The 17,651-nt window shown below is 42.0% G+C and overlaps 2 protein-coding genes across 5 annotated transcripts in view; both read left to right on the top strand.

Annotated features, from left to right (window-relative positions):
• The window catches only part of evlb (Enah/Vasp-like b), a 45,080-nt gene extending 34,317 nt beyond the window's left edge, over positions 1–10,763 (top strand). For 2 of the 3 annotated variants that reach the window (XM_034580200.1, XM_034580198.1), the window contains exons 4-13: positions 4,097–4,163; positions 6,896–6,963; positions 7,089–7,336; positions 7,444–7,541; positions 7,732–7,771; positions 8,257–8,308; positions 8,767–8,824; positions 8,914–8,971; positions 9,192–9,249; positions 9,734–10,763. In XM_034580200.1, the coding sequence (XP_034436091.1) occupies positions 4,097–4,163; positions 6,896–6,963; positions 7,089–7,336; positions 7,444–7,541; positions 7,732–7,771; positions 8,257–8,308; positions 8,767–8,824; positions 8,914–8,971; positions 9,192–9,249; positions 9,734–9,771 (785 nt within the window). In that variant the 3' untranslated portion in view covers positions 9,772–10,763. The remainder of the gene's footprint in view (positions 1–4,096; positions 4,164–6,895; positions 6,964–7,088; positions 7,337–7,443; positions 7,542–7,731; positions 7,772–8,256; positions 8,309–8,766; positions 8,825–8,913; positions 8,972–9,191; positions 9,250–9,733) is intronic. The other variant, XM_034580199.1, reaches the window with a different exon arrangement.
• A 1,372-nt stretch (positions 10,764–12,135) lies between these two features.
• Positions 12,136–17,651, top strand: part of yy1b (YY1 transcription factor b) — a 7,840-nt gene continuing 2,324 nt past the window's right edge. The window contains exons 1-4 of one of the 2 annotated variants that reach the window (XM_034580036.1): positions 12,136–12,875; positions 14,373–14,535; positions 15,131–15,191; positions 17,489–17,647. In XM_034580036.1, coding sequence (XP_034435927.1) covers positions 12,284–12,875; positions 14,373–14,535; positions 15,131–15,191; positions 17,489–17,647 — 975 coding nt within the window. In that variant the 5' untranslated portion in view covers positions 12,136–12,283. The remainder of the gene's footprint in view (positions 12,876–14,372; positions 14,536–15,130; positions 15,192–17,488; positions 17,648–17,651) is intronic. The other variant, XM_034580037.1, reaches the window with a different exon arrangement.

Below are 17,651 nucleotides of genomic sequence, written 5' to 3'. Positions count from 1 at the left end.
CCGCCCCCTCAAGCCTCTTAATTAGAGTGAGTCATTGAGACGATCTCCCCTGGGTGCTGTGCTAGAGAGCAGATCTTTTCATCTGTCTAACAACACGGGGACGGGGAACAAAGAGGCTCGAGTGACATCAGCCAAACACAAGTGCACAAACAGACAACACTTGACACACACATAGACTAAACGCCTCAATGTTACCAGCTTGCCAAAATACAACCGTGGCCTGAGCTGCATGGAAGGTAACATTACCCCACCACTATCACACACACTTCGCGTGAATAGCAGCTTCCAGGTGCATGCATGGGTGGGTGAATGAGAGATGGTGGGTGTGTTGTTTCCTATTTTCACTCTCCCACAATGCAACAAATTTAACTTGTGCTCCAGTTGATGACATAAGACACTTTAACACCTTGTAAAGCAAAGATCAGAATGTGACTCGCTCTCTAAGCATGTGTGCCTACACCCTCTAGTGGCAAGGAGTTCAGAGCCTGACATTTGATTGAGTCATTGAAAGAAACAATTTATAAATTGAGATTGATTTTGGATGTTGGAAAACAAATGTCACCACAAAGTTACAATTCTGGAGCTTTCGATCATAATTCTTCACAGCAGGTTCAATTTCATTCCTGATACACGAAAAAGCGGTTGCCTGCAAATTTTTTGAGCCACAGTTCAATTTAAAATCTACATGTGGGATGCTCAGTCTAACTCAGGGATACATTAGGATGAGCTCGCTGCAGTATGTGCGTGTGAGTGCGTTGCATTAGGCCGCACAGCCTACAGACAAACACGACCTTTTGAAACATTAACCAGAGCCGCTCGCTGCGCTGCTGCTGCTGCTGCTGCTGCTGCTGCTCCCTCTGCCTCTGCCGGGAGGTGTGGATTACAAGAAGATGACAGATGATACAGTGGCTGGGTGGAGGAGGGGAGAAACGCAGGTGAGGAGAGAGAGGGATGTGATGGAGGGTGAGGAAGAGGATGAGGAGGGAAAGTAGCTGAAGGCGAGAGATGGTCAGCGGGGAGTGGGTCTGCCAGTGCCTCTGTGTCTGCTACAGCCGGTTCCTCTTCTTCAGCATGTCATGTAGGTAGTAAAGCTCTGTGTGCCTGTGTTTGAACCTCTGTGTGACAACTCTCATTCAAAGTGTGTGTGTGTGTGTGTGTGTTTGTTGTGTGTGTGTGTACCTGGTACAGTTGCAGTGTCCATTCCTACAAGTGTGTGACTCACTGATCGGAGAGTTTCTTGGCCATCGGCTGCTATTATTGTTAAACTGTTACTCAAAAGTTACACGACAATCATAATATAAATGAAGCCAACTTCATCTTTTTTTGCTGCTTATAACACAAGTTAAAGCACTGTACTTTTCTACATGCGTATAAAATGAAAAGTATTATTTAAGGTGCTATTAATGCATTATATAAACAGCTATTTTTAAACGTACTGAACTTGTTTTTCGAACTTTTTAATTGATTGATTTGATCTTTATGAAAATGTTCAGATCTGGCATTAACAGGTCCTGAGTGATCCCAAATGCTTTTTCAGTGCATCCTGAGATCCAATCCCAACTTTTGAAGGTCTGACAGGATAAAGTTTACATCTACATATTTTAAGTTTTTAAAAAGCAAAGCTAGATGATGCCTCTCCTCTTGCTGTCAGCTACTCCACAATTTGTAATGCTACCTCTAGTTTTGTAAAAGGGAAACTGTAGAGTCAAAACATAGTCTGCTGTAGATAGAATTGCTTCCTCTTCTTACTGTTACTCACTCTTTTTCCACAGATGATGTCTACTTTCCACGTTTTCTTGACATTTTATGGATTAAATTAATTAACTCAGACCGTGCCCTTTGTAAAAGACGTCAAAAATCTATTGTTCTAAACCAAAAAGATATATACAGTTCAAAAATCTGACTTTGGTCAATTAGAGTATAATGACAAAAATGACCAACATGCAATATACTTTATATAGGCCCTGTGGTTTTGTATATAGTCCGCTAAATAGATGCCAGAACCAATATATATGGACATAACTGTTACAAATGTAATATGTAAAAAAAATATTTTAGGTTTTACAAATGTGTAGAGTTCAATAGTTAAAACTGCCATTAAAAAAATGCTAACATCTCCTTTGAATCAAATGAGTCTGTAAAGTATAAAATATAATACAGTAAAGGCATTGACATAAAATGAGGAAGGTAAGGCAGATCCAGTAGATGGCAGTAATGCACCTTGACGTTGGTTCCCACCCGCCAAAAAAAATGAACAGAAGAAGAAGAAGAAGAAGAAGAAGAAGAAGAAGAAGAACATTGACATAAAGAAAAAATACAAAGTAGATGGCTGTAATGCAACTTCATGTCGGTTGTCACCTGCAAATAAACTGAACAAAGAAGAAAAAGAAGAGATTGACATAAAAGTTGACCTGAGCACTGAGCACAGAAGAAGAAGAACACAATTAGATGGTGGGAATGCACCTTGACGTTGGTTGTCACCCGCCAATAAACCAAATGAAGAAGAAGACATTGACATAAAAACCTTATGCAGTTTCATTTGTACACTTTTCATTTGTAAATTCGTATTAGTTCGAAATTAGACCCCAAAAGCAATAATTTGATGGGTCCCTCATAATCATCATTATTATTTACAGCCCTTTTGTGTGTGTGTGTGTGTGTGTGTGTGTGTGTGTGTGTGTGTGTGTGTGTGTGTGTGTGTGTGTGTGTGTGTGTGTGTGTGTGTGTGTGTGTGGTATCTGATAGTAGGCATGAGTAAGATCTTTTGTAGTCCTGTGTTATTTTGGGATACCTGTTACTTGATATCAATGGCAACCATTAGCACCATTGGCTGAGAGTCACTTCCATTAGAGATGTGAGCAGTGGAGCGAATCACCAGTGAGTATTGACCCTGAAAAGGGCCCGACTGTGTCGAGCTGTAAAACTGTAATGTACGGGACAAGTTTCATTAGACGGGACTGTTACAGTCTCTTTGGAGGACACAAGAGTTTTTGTGTTTTTACCCTCTACAACAATCCTCATTAGCACGTAGGAGCAAAGAAATCATAAATCAACAAAATAAAAGTCTTTTCACTGCGTCTCTGTTCCTGTAACTTCTGTAACTACTCCTGGAAAGGTTTAAGACTTCAAGATATTTATCAATTACCGAAACAGACCGATGCCAAGACACAAGTGTAAATTCTGAACCCTCTTTGTGAAGTCGTTCTCCGGAGGAACAATGAAGATTAGTATTGTCCCAGAGGAGTTCAGTGATGTGAAAACTGATGATCCACTCCCATTTGATTGTTCTCCCTGAGCTTGATGTCCTCTCGTCCTCATCTTGTCGTGTCTTAAATTAATTACGCTCCCTATCTGGCTCTGCATCTGCGAGGCCTCACTCGTGGTATTAAACGGATTACATCGCAAAAGCCTTGTAGCTCGTGTAACATCATAAACAAGAGGAGGGGGGATGCTGGAGAGAGTCACAGATCCTTGATTTTGAGGGTCCTCTTCTGTGATTAACATCGATTAAGTGACTTCAGGTCATTTAACACAAAATAGTCCTCGTTGATTTTGATGAGAGCAGGAGGGACAATGCAGTATTTTCAAAAAGGGACAAGTGTGTGTTTGCGCTCAATTTGACATTTAGCTGAATTAAATATGTCAAAAGACACCGATACCCAGACAACGGTGCGTGTGCACGTGTGTGTGACGGGTATAGTCTTCTCAGACAATATTGAGAATCAAATGGAGCATCATGTATCCCTAATAGAGCATTGTGGGTAACAGAAGAGCAGTGTGACGGCAGGGCTTAGCACCGCAGTCTTGTGCTGCGACACCGGATCATGTTCTTCTTGCCCATGACATTAAAAGCAGACAAATTAATTTATGTTCATTTACCTAGAGTGAGGGCTTAATGTGCTGTTCATTCCACATTACTGAAGAAAGAGGACTTCATCATCAACTGCTGTTTAATTCCCTGTCATTGGGGCGTTAATTGTCTTGACTGGCACAAATTTTAATTAACGTTATAAAGCTCATGATGGATTGTTGCGGTCCACTTCACTTTTTTCCTGTTCTTACTCTGTTTTCACTCTTCACTCTTGTTCTTCTTTAGGTCCAGCTGTCCAGCGCCAAGTCCAGAATGGGCCGACTTCAGATGAGATGGAAGTTCAGAGAGCGAGGTAAAACACATCCACTGAGAACTCATAGGGCAAACTTGTTAGCTAACAGCTGCGAATTTAAACACATCTAATATGTATATGGACCATACACTGCACACGAAGATGGACGACGCGTTTTCAATTCTTCCCACTATCTAAAAGATGAAGCCCAAATATCCTAAATACGATGATGATACATTTACTTGACCAATCGTGAGCCAGTCTCAGCTGTCAATCATGAAAAACTAAACGTTTTACCCCGTTTTGCAGAAAAATTAACACTTGAACAAACATCAGTTGGACTTCCTAAAACATTAGGAGCCATCTTTGTGGAAAATTGATTTGTCTTTTACTTTGACTTTTTAGTTTATTCCATGTCCCAGAAACTAACATGGAGGAGGTGGGGTTTATCACCTATACTGCAGTCAGCCACCAGGTGACGATCGAGACGCATTGGCTTCACTTTTGCAGAGCTGTCATGTCGTCCATCTTTACATTCAGTCTATGATATGGACCAACATTGGCATCCACGCTTTTGTCCACCTGGAGACTTCAAGTTAACGAACAACCCAACAACTGCGATTGAAAAGTTGCTAAACTCTGATTGGACAGAATTCTGTGACTTTACCATTATCCAAATGAGCCCTGTTCATTTTTAACCACAGACAAATGCACAAAGACAGAAATCTATTGTCTGAAATCACCAAAATTCACTGTGGCAAAACATTACTGGGTTTTCATGTGGGACCCCAACACCCACAGACTAAAGTGGTCCAGACTAAAGGTTTTTCGGAGTGGAGTCCTGGAGGCGACAAAAGCACCGGTGCACATCCAGGGTGACACTGCAAAGACTGACTTTTTAAAGGAGATAAATGATCCTCTTCTATATTTAGAGCTGTGACATTTACTGTCTGCTCCCAAAAATGTTTACTGCTGAGGTTTCTCTTATTTCAGCTCAGGTATCTGTGGACATTTTACTGACCTATCTCCAAACCAGTGGATGAACTGTCAGTGACCTGAACAGCATGTGTTAGGGTGGTTAGGATTAGGGTTGACGGTCCACTCCCATGTGTCTAGCAACCTGTCCCACAGAGAGAGGGTATTGACTTCTATTCCTATTCTCTTTCATCCCTCTCCTCCCCTTTAATATGCCATCATAGCACTAACTCAGACAGTGAGCTTAAAAAAAAAAACGCTCAAACACAAGAAGGCTCTTTTTATTCTGAATCGTAGCGGCAGATTGTAGAATCCAAAAATAATGGATAATGGAGTAGTATTAAAAATGCTGCTCGAGGCAGTTTCCATGGTTTACTAAGCAAGCGTGCATTTGTTCCACTGTGGCTACTGTTCTTCTTTTCCCCTTCAGAGACACACTCAGACACAACTAGGTCTTTGTTGCCGATTTTAAACCTGTTTCATCTCTGCCTATTGGTTCATCCAAATGCCAAATGCCAGGGCTTAAGAGAACAAATATAATGGGAGTTACAGCTCTATCTGATCCCATGTCTGCTAAACTGTACCTCGGGCACAAAGGATTACAGTTGTGATTGTGAGGGGAGATTGTGTGCTTATGTGTGTGGGTTTGGATGTGTGTGTGTGTGTGTGTGTGTGTGTGTGTGTGTGTGTGTGTGTGTGTGTGTGTGTGTGTGTGTGTGTGTGTGTGTGTGTGTGTGTGTGTGTGTGTGTGTCAGCAGATGCAAATTAATTTGACTGAGCTCTCTCCAGTGGTAGCGAGGAGGTATTACTCAGCAGCAGCACTCCCGCTGGGTGCACCGCTGTCACGCCGACCAGGTTGCTGTCTCAGCACTCCAACACACAGCTGGAAAATTCCACTTCCTCTCCATGAGCTGTCTCTCTCTCTCTCCCTCTCTCTCTCTCTCTCTCTCTCTCTCTCTCTCTCTCTCTCTCTCTCTAACTCTCTCTCTCTCTATCTCTCTCTCTCTCTCTCTCTCTCCCTCTCCCTCTCTCCTGAGTGGTGACATACATATGGCTCTGGCATCAAACACAGGGATGAGAGGTTCTACGGCAGCGGTGAGGTGGAGGCAGATGAAGAAGGGAGCGGGTTTGGATAGACGAGAGGAAAGACGTTTTACTTGGAGCTGTAACGTTGAAATGGAAACTGCGCAGCGATGTCAAAACATCATCCGAAATGTGTAGACTAGTCACTGACTTCAAGTCATGTTGAGTCTACAAACTGCTCAAATCAAAGCTGCCTGCAGCAACGTGACAGAAACAGAGAAAATCATCCCACATTTTCCACAAAATGATGAGACCTTGGAAAATAAAGTTGCCTTAAAAAACAACTTAGTTTAGTTGCAACTCCAAGACAAGGACGTATCATAGTTATCCATTTCTCTGTCTAATCTATCTATCTATCTATCTATCTATCTATCTATCTATCTATCTATCTATCTATCTACCTATCTGTCTGTCTGTCTGTCTGTCTGTCTGTCTGTCTGTCTGTCTGTTTGTCTGTCTGTCTGTCACTCCATCGATCCGTCTATCTATAGCTGGTGCACAACTGGTCGGATGATTTCTAGATTTGAAATCTTTTTAATCACAATGCTTTGGGCATGCTGACGTTTAAACTGTCCCAGTGTGGTTTGAAGGCAGGAGGACTTTTCTCTGGTCGCCAGTGCGAGAGTGTCGGCTGAACTGTTCCTTTAGGCCGATAAAAATGACAGAATCACAGATAAGACGTGACGTTTGTTATGTTAAGGGACCGACTGTGTGTTTCCTTCCCGTCCCTGTAGGCAGATGATGGAGCAGCAGCAGCAGATGCAGGCGCACTTGGAGCGGGAGCGACGGACCTCCAACTCAGGTACTCACATAAGTCAACGGGCATTTATATAGTGAAATAATTGTTTACAGTAAAATATATTTTATGTGTGGAGTGCAGGTACAGTACATACAAATTGCTTTGTTTTTGTCACACTCTCCCTCCAGGTTCTCCTTTCCAAGGCCACCCTGCTGTTCTCTCTGTGGCCCCACCAGTAGTACCTCCCCCAATGAACATGGGCGGCCCTCCTCCCCCTCCGCCACCGCCGGGACCTCCACCACCCTCAGCGGGGGCACCCCAACCTCCTCTCCCACCGCCACTACCCATGGGCGTTGGGAGTTACGGGGATGAGTCGCCTGGGCAGACGGGTCTCGCCGCGATGATCGCTGGAGCCAAACTGCGCCGCGTTCAAAGAGTGAGACGCTGATTTATCCTTGTGTCTTTTGATGACTCCGATTATTAGTGTTTTATTTCTACCAAACGTGACTGACATGTGTACTACCTCTCCTCTAGCCTCCTCAGCCTGAGGACAGCTCCTCAAGCGCCAAAAACGATGCCAACAGAACGAGTGGAGGCAGCGGAGGACTGATGGAGGAGATGAACGCTCTGTTGGCACGAAGGTCAGAGTAATGCATTGAGAAAACAACAAAATCGATATCCTGAAGGCATATTGGACAATAATTGCTCACTTAATTGTTTAATCAATGTGTGGTTCAGCATCTATTAGTGATTATTATTATTGTACCAGTTAAAACTATTGACAATCCTGTATTCAGCCTCGTTCTCACTTGAGGTTTCTTCTTCCCCCAGAAGGAAAGCGGCCTCAGAGAAGCCGGAGGACAGCCAAAACGTGAGTGAATGACTGAGAACAGTGAGGATTTGTGATTCACGCTGCTTGTGCTCGCTGTCTGATTTACCGCGGTAATTAGGATGATGACTGAGTTTGGGATTGTGATAATGTCGCTAGTGATTAGATGAGGGTGATAATGATGCCACTGCCACTTTGGCTGTATCTTAATTTATGTTATTTGCATATTTTGCATATATCCATTGACACAAGATTAAACACAAAAATAAGATTAAAAGAGTTAAAAGTTGCGATCATAATCCACGATCAGCTGCCACCACGATCCATGATGTGGCCGCAGCCGCGTTCCTGGATCTGAAGTGATGAAGCACAAAGACTCTAGGGAAGTATTGATGAGACATTAATGGGATGAAGAGGAAGAGGAGGAGAAGCTTTGTGTGTAATACAAATTGACCTTATTAAGAAATGACAGTGTCCATAATGAGGATGAGGTTGTGATGTTTATTGATACCTGTGTCTTTCTTCAGGATGATCCAAATTGTCCGTCACCCAGCACCCGGGGGGGACAGAACGCCACAGGTGAGGAAAACAAAAGCCATAAAGTGTTTTGTGTAATCTAATGCAAGTGGTTTGAGCATCTTCAGAGCAAGTCCGACATATTCAAAATTAAAGATACACTTGCAGACAGTCACACGGAAGAAAATATATTTTACATGCTGAACAGCAGGCAGCCTTAATTGGATTATTCTGCTCTGTATCGGTGCATTAAGAGGGATGATGATGTAATTATTAGTGAGAGTAAATTGTTCCATGTGCCACACGTTGCTAAACAAGTCAATTAGGCTTCCACATTACATGCATCTAGACACCAATGTCTCTATCAAGAGCAGAGTCAGAAATGCAAACCACCCCTGATTTAAATATGAGTGTACGTACTCTACACATGCTTCACTTCGTTCCACCCTAATGTCTAATCTGTCTATGTGAGGTTCTACTGTTTGTATGACATCTAATTGTCCTGCTCCTTTAACATCTAGATGGTGCAAAAAAGCCGTGGGACCGAGCCAACTCTGCAGACAGGTCCATGGTCTCAAGGTGAGAGCTGGAAGTGTTGGATACGTCTGTGAAGCACAGCAGCAGCAGCAGTGAATCTAACAGAGAGTCATTTTTGTATTATTATGCAGGGTACGGCCCGTGGGGAGTGGCAGTGACACAGACGCAGACCTCGATAGAATGAAACAGGTAAAAAAAACGCTTAGCCAGAAAATGTTATTAACTCTCATGAAGTTTGGGTGTTTTTAACAGTGTTGCCTTTGCTCTCCATAAATCGATTCCCAAGAAATGATTTTGATTTGAAAAACCTTTTTTGCTTTAAACATTTGCTCTCTGTGTACATGGATTTCTATTGTAAGCAGAAATATGAGATGTACCATAAACAAGTCATTTGTTCTTGCTTCACCAGGAAATCTTGGAAGAGGTGTTCCGTGAATTGCACAAAGTAAAGGAGGAAATCATCGATGGTACGTTTCACTATGTCTTTAGCAGACAGAAACCGGGTTAATCAATCAAAATGAAGGAATATTTTCTTTCTGGAAATCTACCCAGTGGGATGGTGGGAGTTTGGTAGTTATGTAGAGATGTGACCACTGGGTTGCACTAGAATCCAAGAAAACTGAATGCTGTAATTTCATGAAAACCTTTAACACATCGGCCTGCAGCAACGCATGGCTACAGACACAATGTATCAACTATCACAGATATGAACAATATAAATAACTTTGTTAGATTCATTAAATAATTCCATATTGTTATATTTATGAGAATTAAATTCTTTATGACATTGTTGACCTGTGTGCTAAAGAAGGGTCATGTGCATTGTTCAGTTTATAATACATCTATTTCTAAAGCTGTTTCATGTTCTCTACATTATCTCTAACTTGTCACATCAGCACTAGAACCTGAACAGTCAAACTAAACTTGTTCCTATGTTTTTTCTCTTTCCAGCCATTAGACATGAACTCAGTCGAATTAGTACGACATAATGTCTTAGAGCTGCTCCCCGACATGAACCACCTTTTCGAACCCTTGCCCCTGCAACAGCTGCTGTGGCCCTGAGGAGGAGGAGGAGGAGGAGAAGAAGTCAGGGACGAAGGCCCAAACTGTGACATCCACTCACCCTGTTCAGCTGTGGTGTTGAAGCAATGCAGCGACGTTGATCTAACACCTCAGGCGTGTCTGTGTAACATTTGGTTTGTGTGTTTGAAGACAAAGATGTGAATGGGGCACACTCTCGCACTGATTCCTCTGATTTATAAACATTTTCTGTCCGTCTGTCCGCCCAGTTCGCCCCTCTGTCCTCGGCCCAAAGGAAATATAATAAAATGTATATGATTTTATTTGTCTTCTGTTTGTTTTTCACAGGTTTGTTCTGATCTTTTTTTTATTATTACTATCATTTTCATTATTATTGCTATCATTTATATGATTGTCTATGTCATGTTAATATGAGTAGTAGTAGTGTAGTGAGTACAATGGTAACAATGAGGAAATGATAATGAGAATATGATAGTAACAATAATGTTGATAATTATCATTGCACATCATTTTACGTCATCCTTTTGTATTTTATATTGGTTCTTTTCATTTGGTTTTTGTTTTAAATACACTTGCGATCACATCCAAAAAATGTATTTCTTATCATTATTCCCAGAACATTTAAAAAAATGTTTTTTATCCTTTTGGCCAGCACAGCTATGTATGGCAGAAAAAAACAGGCTCAGACCTGAAACCAAGGGTGGGATAAACTTCTTTGGATATTGCAATCGTATAAAAAATGAAATAATACACCAGAGTATTTGTGATCATGTTGTTAATAAAATGTTTATTGGCTGCAAGGATATGGTGAAGTATTGTTCATTTTATTCTCTCCTTTTATGACAAAGTGCTTCCTGGTTTGACGACAACAAAAAAGACGAGTTTAAAGTGAATTTAAATAAAACTGTGAACAATGTCTCGGATAAATGAGGCCATCTCAGTCCTTTTGTGTTGTCTGGGTGCTATTTTGAATCCTGTCTGACTCCAATTTTTATTTTCACTTTTTCGTTTTTAACACAAAAAGCAGTTCTTGTTGAATATGAGCCATAAATTACAGCCGGTGTCGCACAGAGAAGTGTGAAACATCTGAGCTGTTTCTGTGAAACCTTATTGTGCTATTAAAGTGTGGCACACAGTGGAGGAGGCTGTTGAACTAAATTTGCATGCAAGTATTACATTACATTACATTTCATTTAGCTGACACTTTTATCCAAAGCGACTTACAGTAAGTGCATTCAACCATGAGGGTACAAACCCAGGACAGCAAGCAGCAATATATATATATATATATATATAAACACACACAATTGCAATGGTTATTTGACATCATCTTCTTAACCAAGTTCTTAATATGTCATGTCACCAATATTCAAGGTGTTAAGAAGACTGTATTAATACTAAATACATGTTAAAGTTAAACCCTGGAACATTGTGTACTATTGTATATATTAATGAGTTGTATGCATTATATGATATATTACGGGATATTAATTTAAATAATTCTAAATCACAATAATTAAATTCCTTAAAAACTGCTCATAATACCAGATTCAGTCCAAGGTGTGTGGCGTGTTCCTTTAAGGCCCTAGTTGCTGCAGCTTCTAGTAGTGAAGTATATTTTTACATTTAACATATTTAAAGTATTCAGCTAGAGCGTGTAAATACTCCATCATTACCATCCACTGAATGAAACTGGTGGAGACATGTAGGTAAATGTTTGGGAGATCTTGGGCTGACGGGATGTTGGCATGAGTTCTATGGACATGGAGAATCTATGTCAAGAGGCCAGATTGATCTTGTTAATAATTTATGTTTTTATTTTATTATGTCTCATGTTGAGGTCATGGGCCATATTACTAATAATTTAAGAAATTTTAAAAATAATGACATATTGTATGTTGTGCCATACTACTACTAATAAAAAAACTTTAATAACATGTGTCATATGTTGAGGTCAGGTACCATATTACTCATAGTAAAAAATAAGAAATTGTTATAACATATGTCAGATGTTGAGGTTATGCACATTATTACAAATAAGACATTTTGGTGGAAAAGTTGTGGGTTTTCCTGTTGTAGATGCTGGTCAATCAAAAAGAGAGACTAATATCCATGAATAGAATTCAAATCAATCAATCAATCAATCAGGATCAATAAATACACATTTTATTAAACACATTGATCAGTTGGTGACTCCACTGACTTGTGAAGCTTTCAGAAACACTAGAACTAAACCTAGGGAACATACCGACTGTGAGAGCAGGCTTTCTGCCAAGTCTCGCGATGTTTGCGCGTGAGAGCCCATAGTGGCGACGAGAAGTGTGGTGGGCCGGAGAGAGGAGTTGTTGTCGAAGGAGCAGAGACGGCGGAGCAGAGCAGGGGGTGTGTGAGTGTGTTTGCGGGGCCCAACAAGGAACACAACACGGCGTGAATGAGAGAGGCAAGCTGGCGGGATTCAATATGGCATCCGGAGATACGCTGTACATTGAGACAGACGGCTCGGAGATGCCGGCCGAGATCGTGGAGCTCCACGAGATAGAGGTGGAGACGATACCGGTGGAGACTATCGAGACCACGGTGGTCGGCGGGGATGACGACGACGAAGACGACGACGATGAGGACGAGGACGAGGACGACGAGGACGGGCAGCCGATGATCGCGCTGCAGCCGCTGGTCACGGACGACCCCAACTCGATCCACCACCACCACCACCACCACCATCATCAGGAGGTGATCCTGGTGCAGACCCGGGAGGAGGTGGTCGGCGGGGACGACTCGGACATGCACACGGACGGCGGCGGGTACGAGGACCAGATCCTCATCCCGGTACCTGCTCCGGGGGTGGAGGACGAATACATCGAGCAGACTTTGGTGACTGTGGCCGGGAAGAGCTCGGTGGGTCGGGTGAAACGAGCAGGTGGCGGTGGTGGGAAGAAAGCGGGCAAAAAGAGCTACCTAAGCGGCGCGGAGGCCGGCGGGAGAAAATGGGAGCAGAAGCAGGTGCAAATAAAGACACTGGAGGGGGAGTTTTCTGTCACGATGTGGGCATCGGGTAAGTAACGCTGGCCCGGCCGCGTCTGTCAGCTCCGTTGTTAGCCTTTGCATGAGGCCTCGTTGCCTGGGCGTTGTCCTGCTGCACCAGACTAGTTCCTGGAGTGGTCCCGTTGCACCGCGGTGAGAAGAGCCGAATATTCCGCGTTTGTCGATGCGAAGCCCCAATGTGTCACTCCGATATGTTTTTGTTTTGAAGGGAGGCCATGTTTTAGGTGTTGCTGGGCGCCGCCATATTCCCCGAGTCTAGTAAGTATGGCGGCGGCCCCGAAAAAATGGCGATAGTCGCGGCCGGGCAGATATGGCGGCTGCGCTCGGGGCTGAGACAGACGGGGTTTGCGTGGGTCTTCAGGCCGCAGTTCTGTGGCGAATTCACCGCTTATATGCAGCTTATTCGCCGCAGAATAGTCACGTGAAGACTGTCAATGTTTAAAATGTGTGAAATATTAGGAGCTAGGCGCTATTTGGCCAGTTAATGGTTTAGCTGGTTAGCTCCGGGTGCTGGCGGAGCTAGTTAGCCACACAGGCTAGCGTCTGCATCATGCTAGCAGCCTGTGTGATGGTACTGTGAGCCCACTAACACCAACCGGGGGCTAATCCAGCATTAATATGTAGGATTAAATAACCGCAGAGAGCTTTTATTCTCTGTTTTATTGAGCTGCCAAATGAGGGGAAAACAGCTTGAACTGGTTGTTACCGCTAATAAACCCGTTCACTCTGCACACAGCCAAGATCTGTGGCTATTTTTAGATCACCAGTCATTTGAATGAACAGGGACATTTTTTTATTTAACGATTCAATGCATTGTCATGTGTTTAGCTGTCATCGAAGCATTCAGCATTACATTGAAAGGAGTTTTTTTTTTTTTTTTAATTAGATTTTGGTGCAAAGTAAAAAGTGCAGCACTATCTGCAATCGGGAGTGAAATTATATATAAGTAAATACTACTTAGAAATGTGTCATATTTTCATGATTCCTCCATAGTTATGCAACAGTAATGTGACTTTTATTATAACCAAAGCAGAAGTAGTAGACGTTTTTACCCCCCCCCCCCCCCCCCCCCCCCCCCCCCCCCTCAAAAGGGAAACAGCACTAATGTCTGTTAAAGGAAGTTGTGTAGCATTTGTTTGTGTTTTTGTGCACAAAGCTAATTCTAATTGCCCCACGCAAGGATTTTCTTTAATTGTGTGCAGTTTTAAGAAGATGACTTATTAGTATCAACATTTGTTTTAATTTATTTAAACAGATTTTTGTGTAAATTACAAAACAAAATAAGTGTAGCACTCTCGGCTGTAGGGGGTGAACTATTTATAAGTAAATACCTCACTGTTGGTGTCTAGAACTGTCATTGTTTTATTATTTCAGAGTAACTATGCAACAGTAATGTGAGTCTTACTGCAACTCAATGATTGGCAGCAGCAGATCGTTTCATCCCCCATGTCTGCAGTTAGGGACACAGTACTGTGTTATCGGTTCAGTCTCTGTAATTTTTTCCTAGATAATAATAAAGACATCGACCATGAGTCGGTGGTGGAGGAGCAGATCGTCGGGGAGAACTCCCCTCCAGACTACTCAGAGTACATGACGGGGAAGAAGCTGCCCCCTGGTGGCATCCCAGGGATCGACCTGTCAGACCCCAAGCAGCTGGCTGAGTTTGCCAGGTGAGTGTGAGTCTCAGGGTCTCTGCAGAACTGGTTCCCAAGAGTAAATGTGACTGTGGACAACAGCGAGGAATAATTAAATGCACATTATTAATTTAAATGAAGGGGGGGAAATGTAGTGTACAAAGATGGCTCTGGTACAACCGTAAAAAAATGTTATCTTGCATTTTTGTGTAGCAACGTTTTTTTTAATTTCATTTTTATATTTAAAGCTCACTTGTTAAAACAATAAATACAAAAAATAAGAATGAGTTAAAAGTATGTCTACTGTATGTGTTAAGTATTTTATGTGCAAGGTACACTATTGATAGGGCATCATAATAAGAGATATTAAGTATCTAGATGTTTATTCTGTTGTTAATTTTGAAAAATATAAACAAATAATCACCAGGATTTGTCATTGTCAGTTTAGACACTTTTTCATTTTCATTATAGATTTTTCATCCAATTATTTTGTCATTTAGTCTTTTAAAGTGTCAGCAAATGCTCATCAGAGCTCTAATAAAAGATGACCTTTCATGATGATGGGATGGCATTGAAACGTGTTTATTTTTGTTTGTCAAAACCCCCCACGTGTCCTTTTTATTCCAAACAGAATGAAACCCAGGAAAGTCAAAGAGGACGACGCACCCCGGACGATAGCTTGCCCTCATAAAGTGAGTCTGATGACACTTTCCCTGAACAAACGTTACGACCACTTTACTGTGATATGAGTTAATTTTTCCTAACGGGCTGAAGAGTCTTACATTGTTGCTTTTTGTGTAATTGAAAAATGAAAGACAACTGTTATTGAGCAGTTAAAACGGCACTCAAATGTAGAGGGTAATGTTCATATTCTCAGGAGAACAAACTACCTGTTCAGCTAATATAAAGGTAATATATAATATTGTCTGCTATAAGTGTGAAGCTGTTAACAGAACATTAACACTTCAGTGGAGAATGAAGCATGATCCACTTATTTTCAGGGTTTAAACTTGATTTAAAGTTAAAGTGATAAAAGATATTGAGGAAACTCGACATTACAGTGGTTAGAAAAAATATGTACTTTCGTCTATGAATGAATTGGTCATAAATATGGTTCATTGATTATAATTACAAACAAACTCAACCTATTTTTTTCCAACGACACATGAATCGATGTATTATTCAATCATACATTATTCATAAATTCACAGTGTAGTATGTGGACCCCGAGGCTAATGACCAACAATAGCTTATTGGAGTCAGTATATAATAAACCTGAGGTAAAATCAATGAAACCAGATTGGGTGTTAGCGCTGCTTTAACATATAAAAACATTTGGACATTTTCAGTTTGCTGTTCACGAGAAGCATCTAATGACGCGCATGGTGCTTTGCAGGAAGGAGCTCTCAGAGGACTTGTGATCAAGAACTGTTGATTTGCATGAAGCTGGAAATGTTTACGAAATCGTCTCAGACAGTTTAGATATTCATCAGTCCACAGTCGGACAAACTGTCTGTAAATAGAGATGATTTAGTTCTGTGGCTGCGCTCCCTTAGAAGAGGGCGCTCAGCGGAGAGGACTCCGAAGACACTGCAGGATGATCAGTGACGTTATAAACAGCTCGAGAGTTACAGCTAAAGGCTGAAAGGAATCATTGGGGCTGGTCAACATCTCTGTTTGTGAGTCTAGTACATGCACATCATGGTGGAAGCTACTGCTGCTGCTGCTACTCTCCAAAACAAACATCACTGAGGGCTGAAGTTTGACAGCTTGACACTTCACAGCACTTCTGGGAAAATATTTAGTGCACTAATGACACTAAAGCTGCTCTCAGACACAAGTCCGGATATTTCCCAGAAAATTTCCAGAGGGGCTGGATATGAGACCTCAAATGTCCAAGTTGGTTCTCCCGGACATTTTCTGGAACTTTTCCTGCAAGTTCCCTAGTGAAATATCCAAGTGGTAAAAGTTAGAACAGCAGGAACGTTCACAGCAACTAAATGGTTGTGTCAGTGACACTTCTAACACACAATAGATGTGAAACTGAAAAACACAAAAGGAATACAAGTATCACAGTGATGAGGACTTATGCTGGCGTTGATGTGCTGTAAACAAAAGCCCGGTGTTTTCCACAACCGAGTTTATACGTCATGTCCTGCCTCCTACGTGCTCTACCCCGGAATCTCTTGCTGCATTCATGTGTGAAAGGCAACCTTCAGAAATGTCTGGGATTTTTTAGGATCACTAAAACATCATCTGAATAATGAGGTAGGGCTGAGGGAGCACCATTTTTCAAGGCTGCTGTGCTGTCTCTTGGCCTATGGAGCTGTACAACTTTGAAGGGAAAATTAATTCCTATATTTATCGAGGTCTTTTACAGGGTACAGTCAGGCTGTCTGCCTGCCAGCTGAAATTCAGTAGAAGCTGCGTTATGCAGCAGGACAATGACTGAACCGTGAATAAATCTACAACAGAACGACATCAAACAAAGAAAACCCACCTGCTGGAGTGTCCCAGTTAGAGCCCACACTTGAACCCAATAGAGACAGCAGCTCACACCAGACATCCTCTGAATATGTTTAAGCTGAAGCAGCTCTGTAGGAAGAGCGCTCCAAAACTCCTCCCGAACACTGTGCAGGTCTAATCTGCAGTTACAGGAAAAGAGCTTGTTTGATGTTAATTCTGCCAAAAGAAGTTTCAACCACTTGTAAAATCCAAGGGTTCACATAGTTTTCCCACCAGGCTGTGAATGATTGAGTGTTTTCAACAAAGACACAGAAGATTTTTATTGTCATTAGCTTTCGCATATTGTGTTTGTCTATACGTTTGACTTAGATGAACATCAATTCACATTTAATAACCAAATTATTCAGAAAACCAGTTTATTCTTTGTTTTTCTTTCCACTGCATATGTTTATATAGAAGCAAAAACCTTATGTTGCCCCACTTCAGTGTCTACAAAACTTCTTTTTGTCTTTTCGCTCCCCAGGGCTGCACAAAAATGTTCAGGGATAACTCAGCCATGCGGAAGCATCTCCACACCCACGGACCCCGAGTGCACGTCTGCGCCGAGTGTGGCAAGGCCTTCGTCGAGAGCTCCAAACTCAAACGTCACCAACTCGTTCACACAGGGGAGAAACCGTTCCAGGTCA

The sequence above is a fragment of the Hippoglossus hippoglossus genome, chromosome 24 (genome assembly GCF_009819705.1).
Source record: "Hippoglossus hippoglossus isolate fHipHip1 chromosome 24, fHipHip1.pri, whole genome shotgun sequence".
NCBI lineage: Eukaryota > Metazoa > Chordata > Actinopteri > Pleuronectiformes > Pleuronectidae > Hippoglossus > Hippoglossus hippoglossus.
The sequence above is the reverse complement of the archived record's forward strand: the minus strand, read 5'-3'. Positions and strand labels throughout refer to the sequence as shown.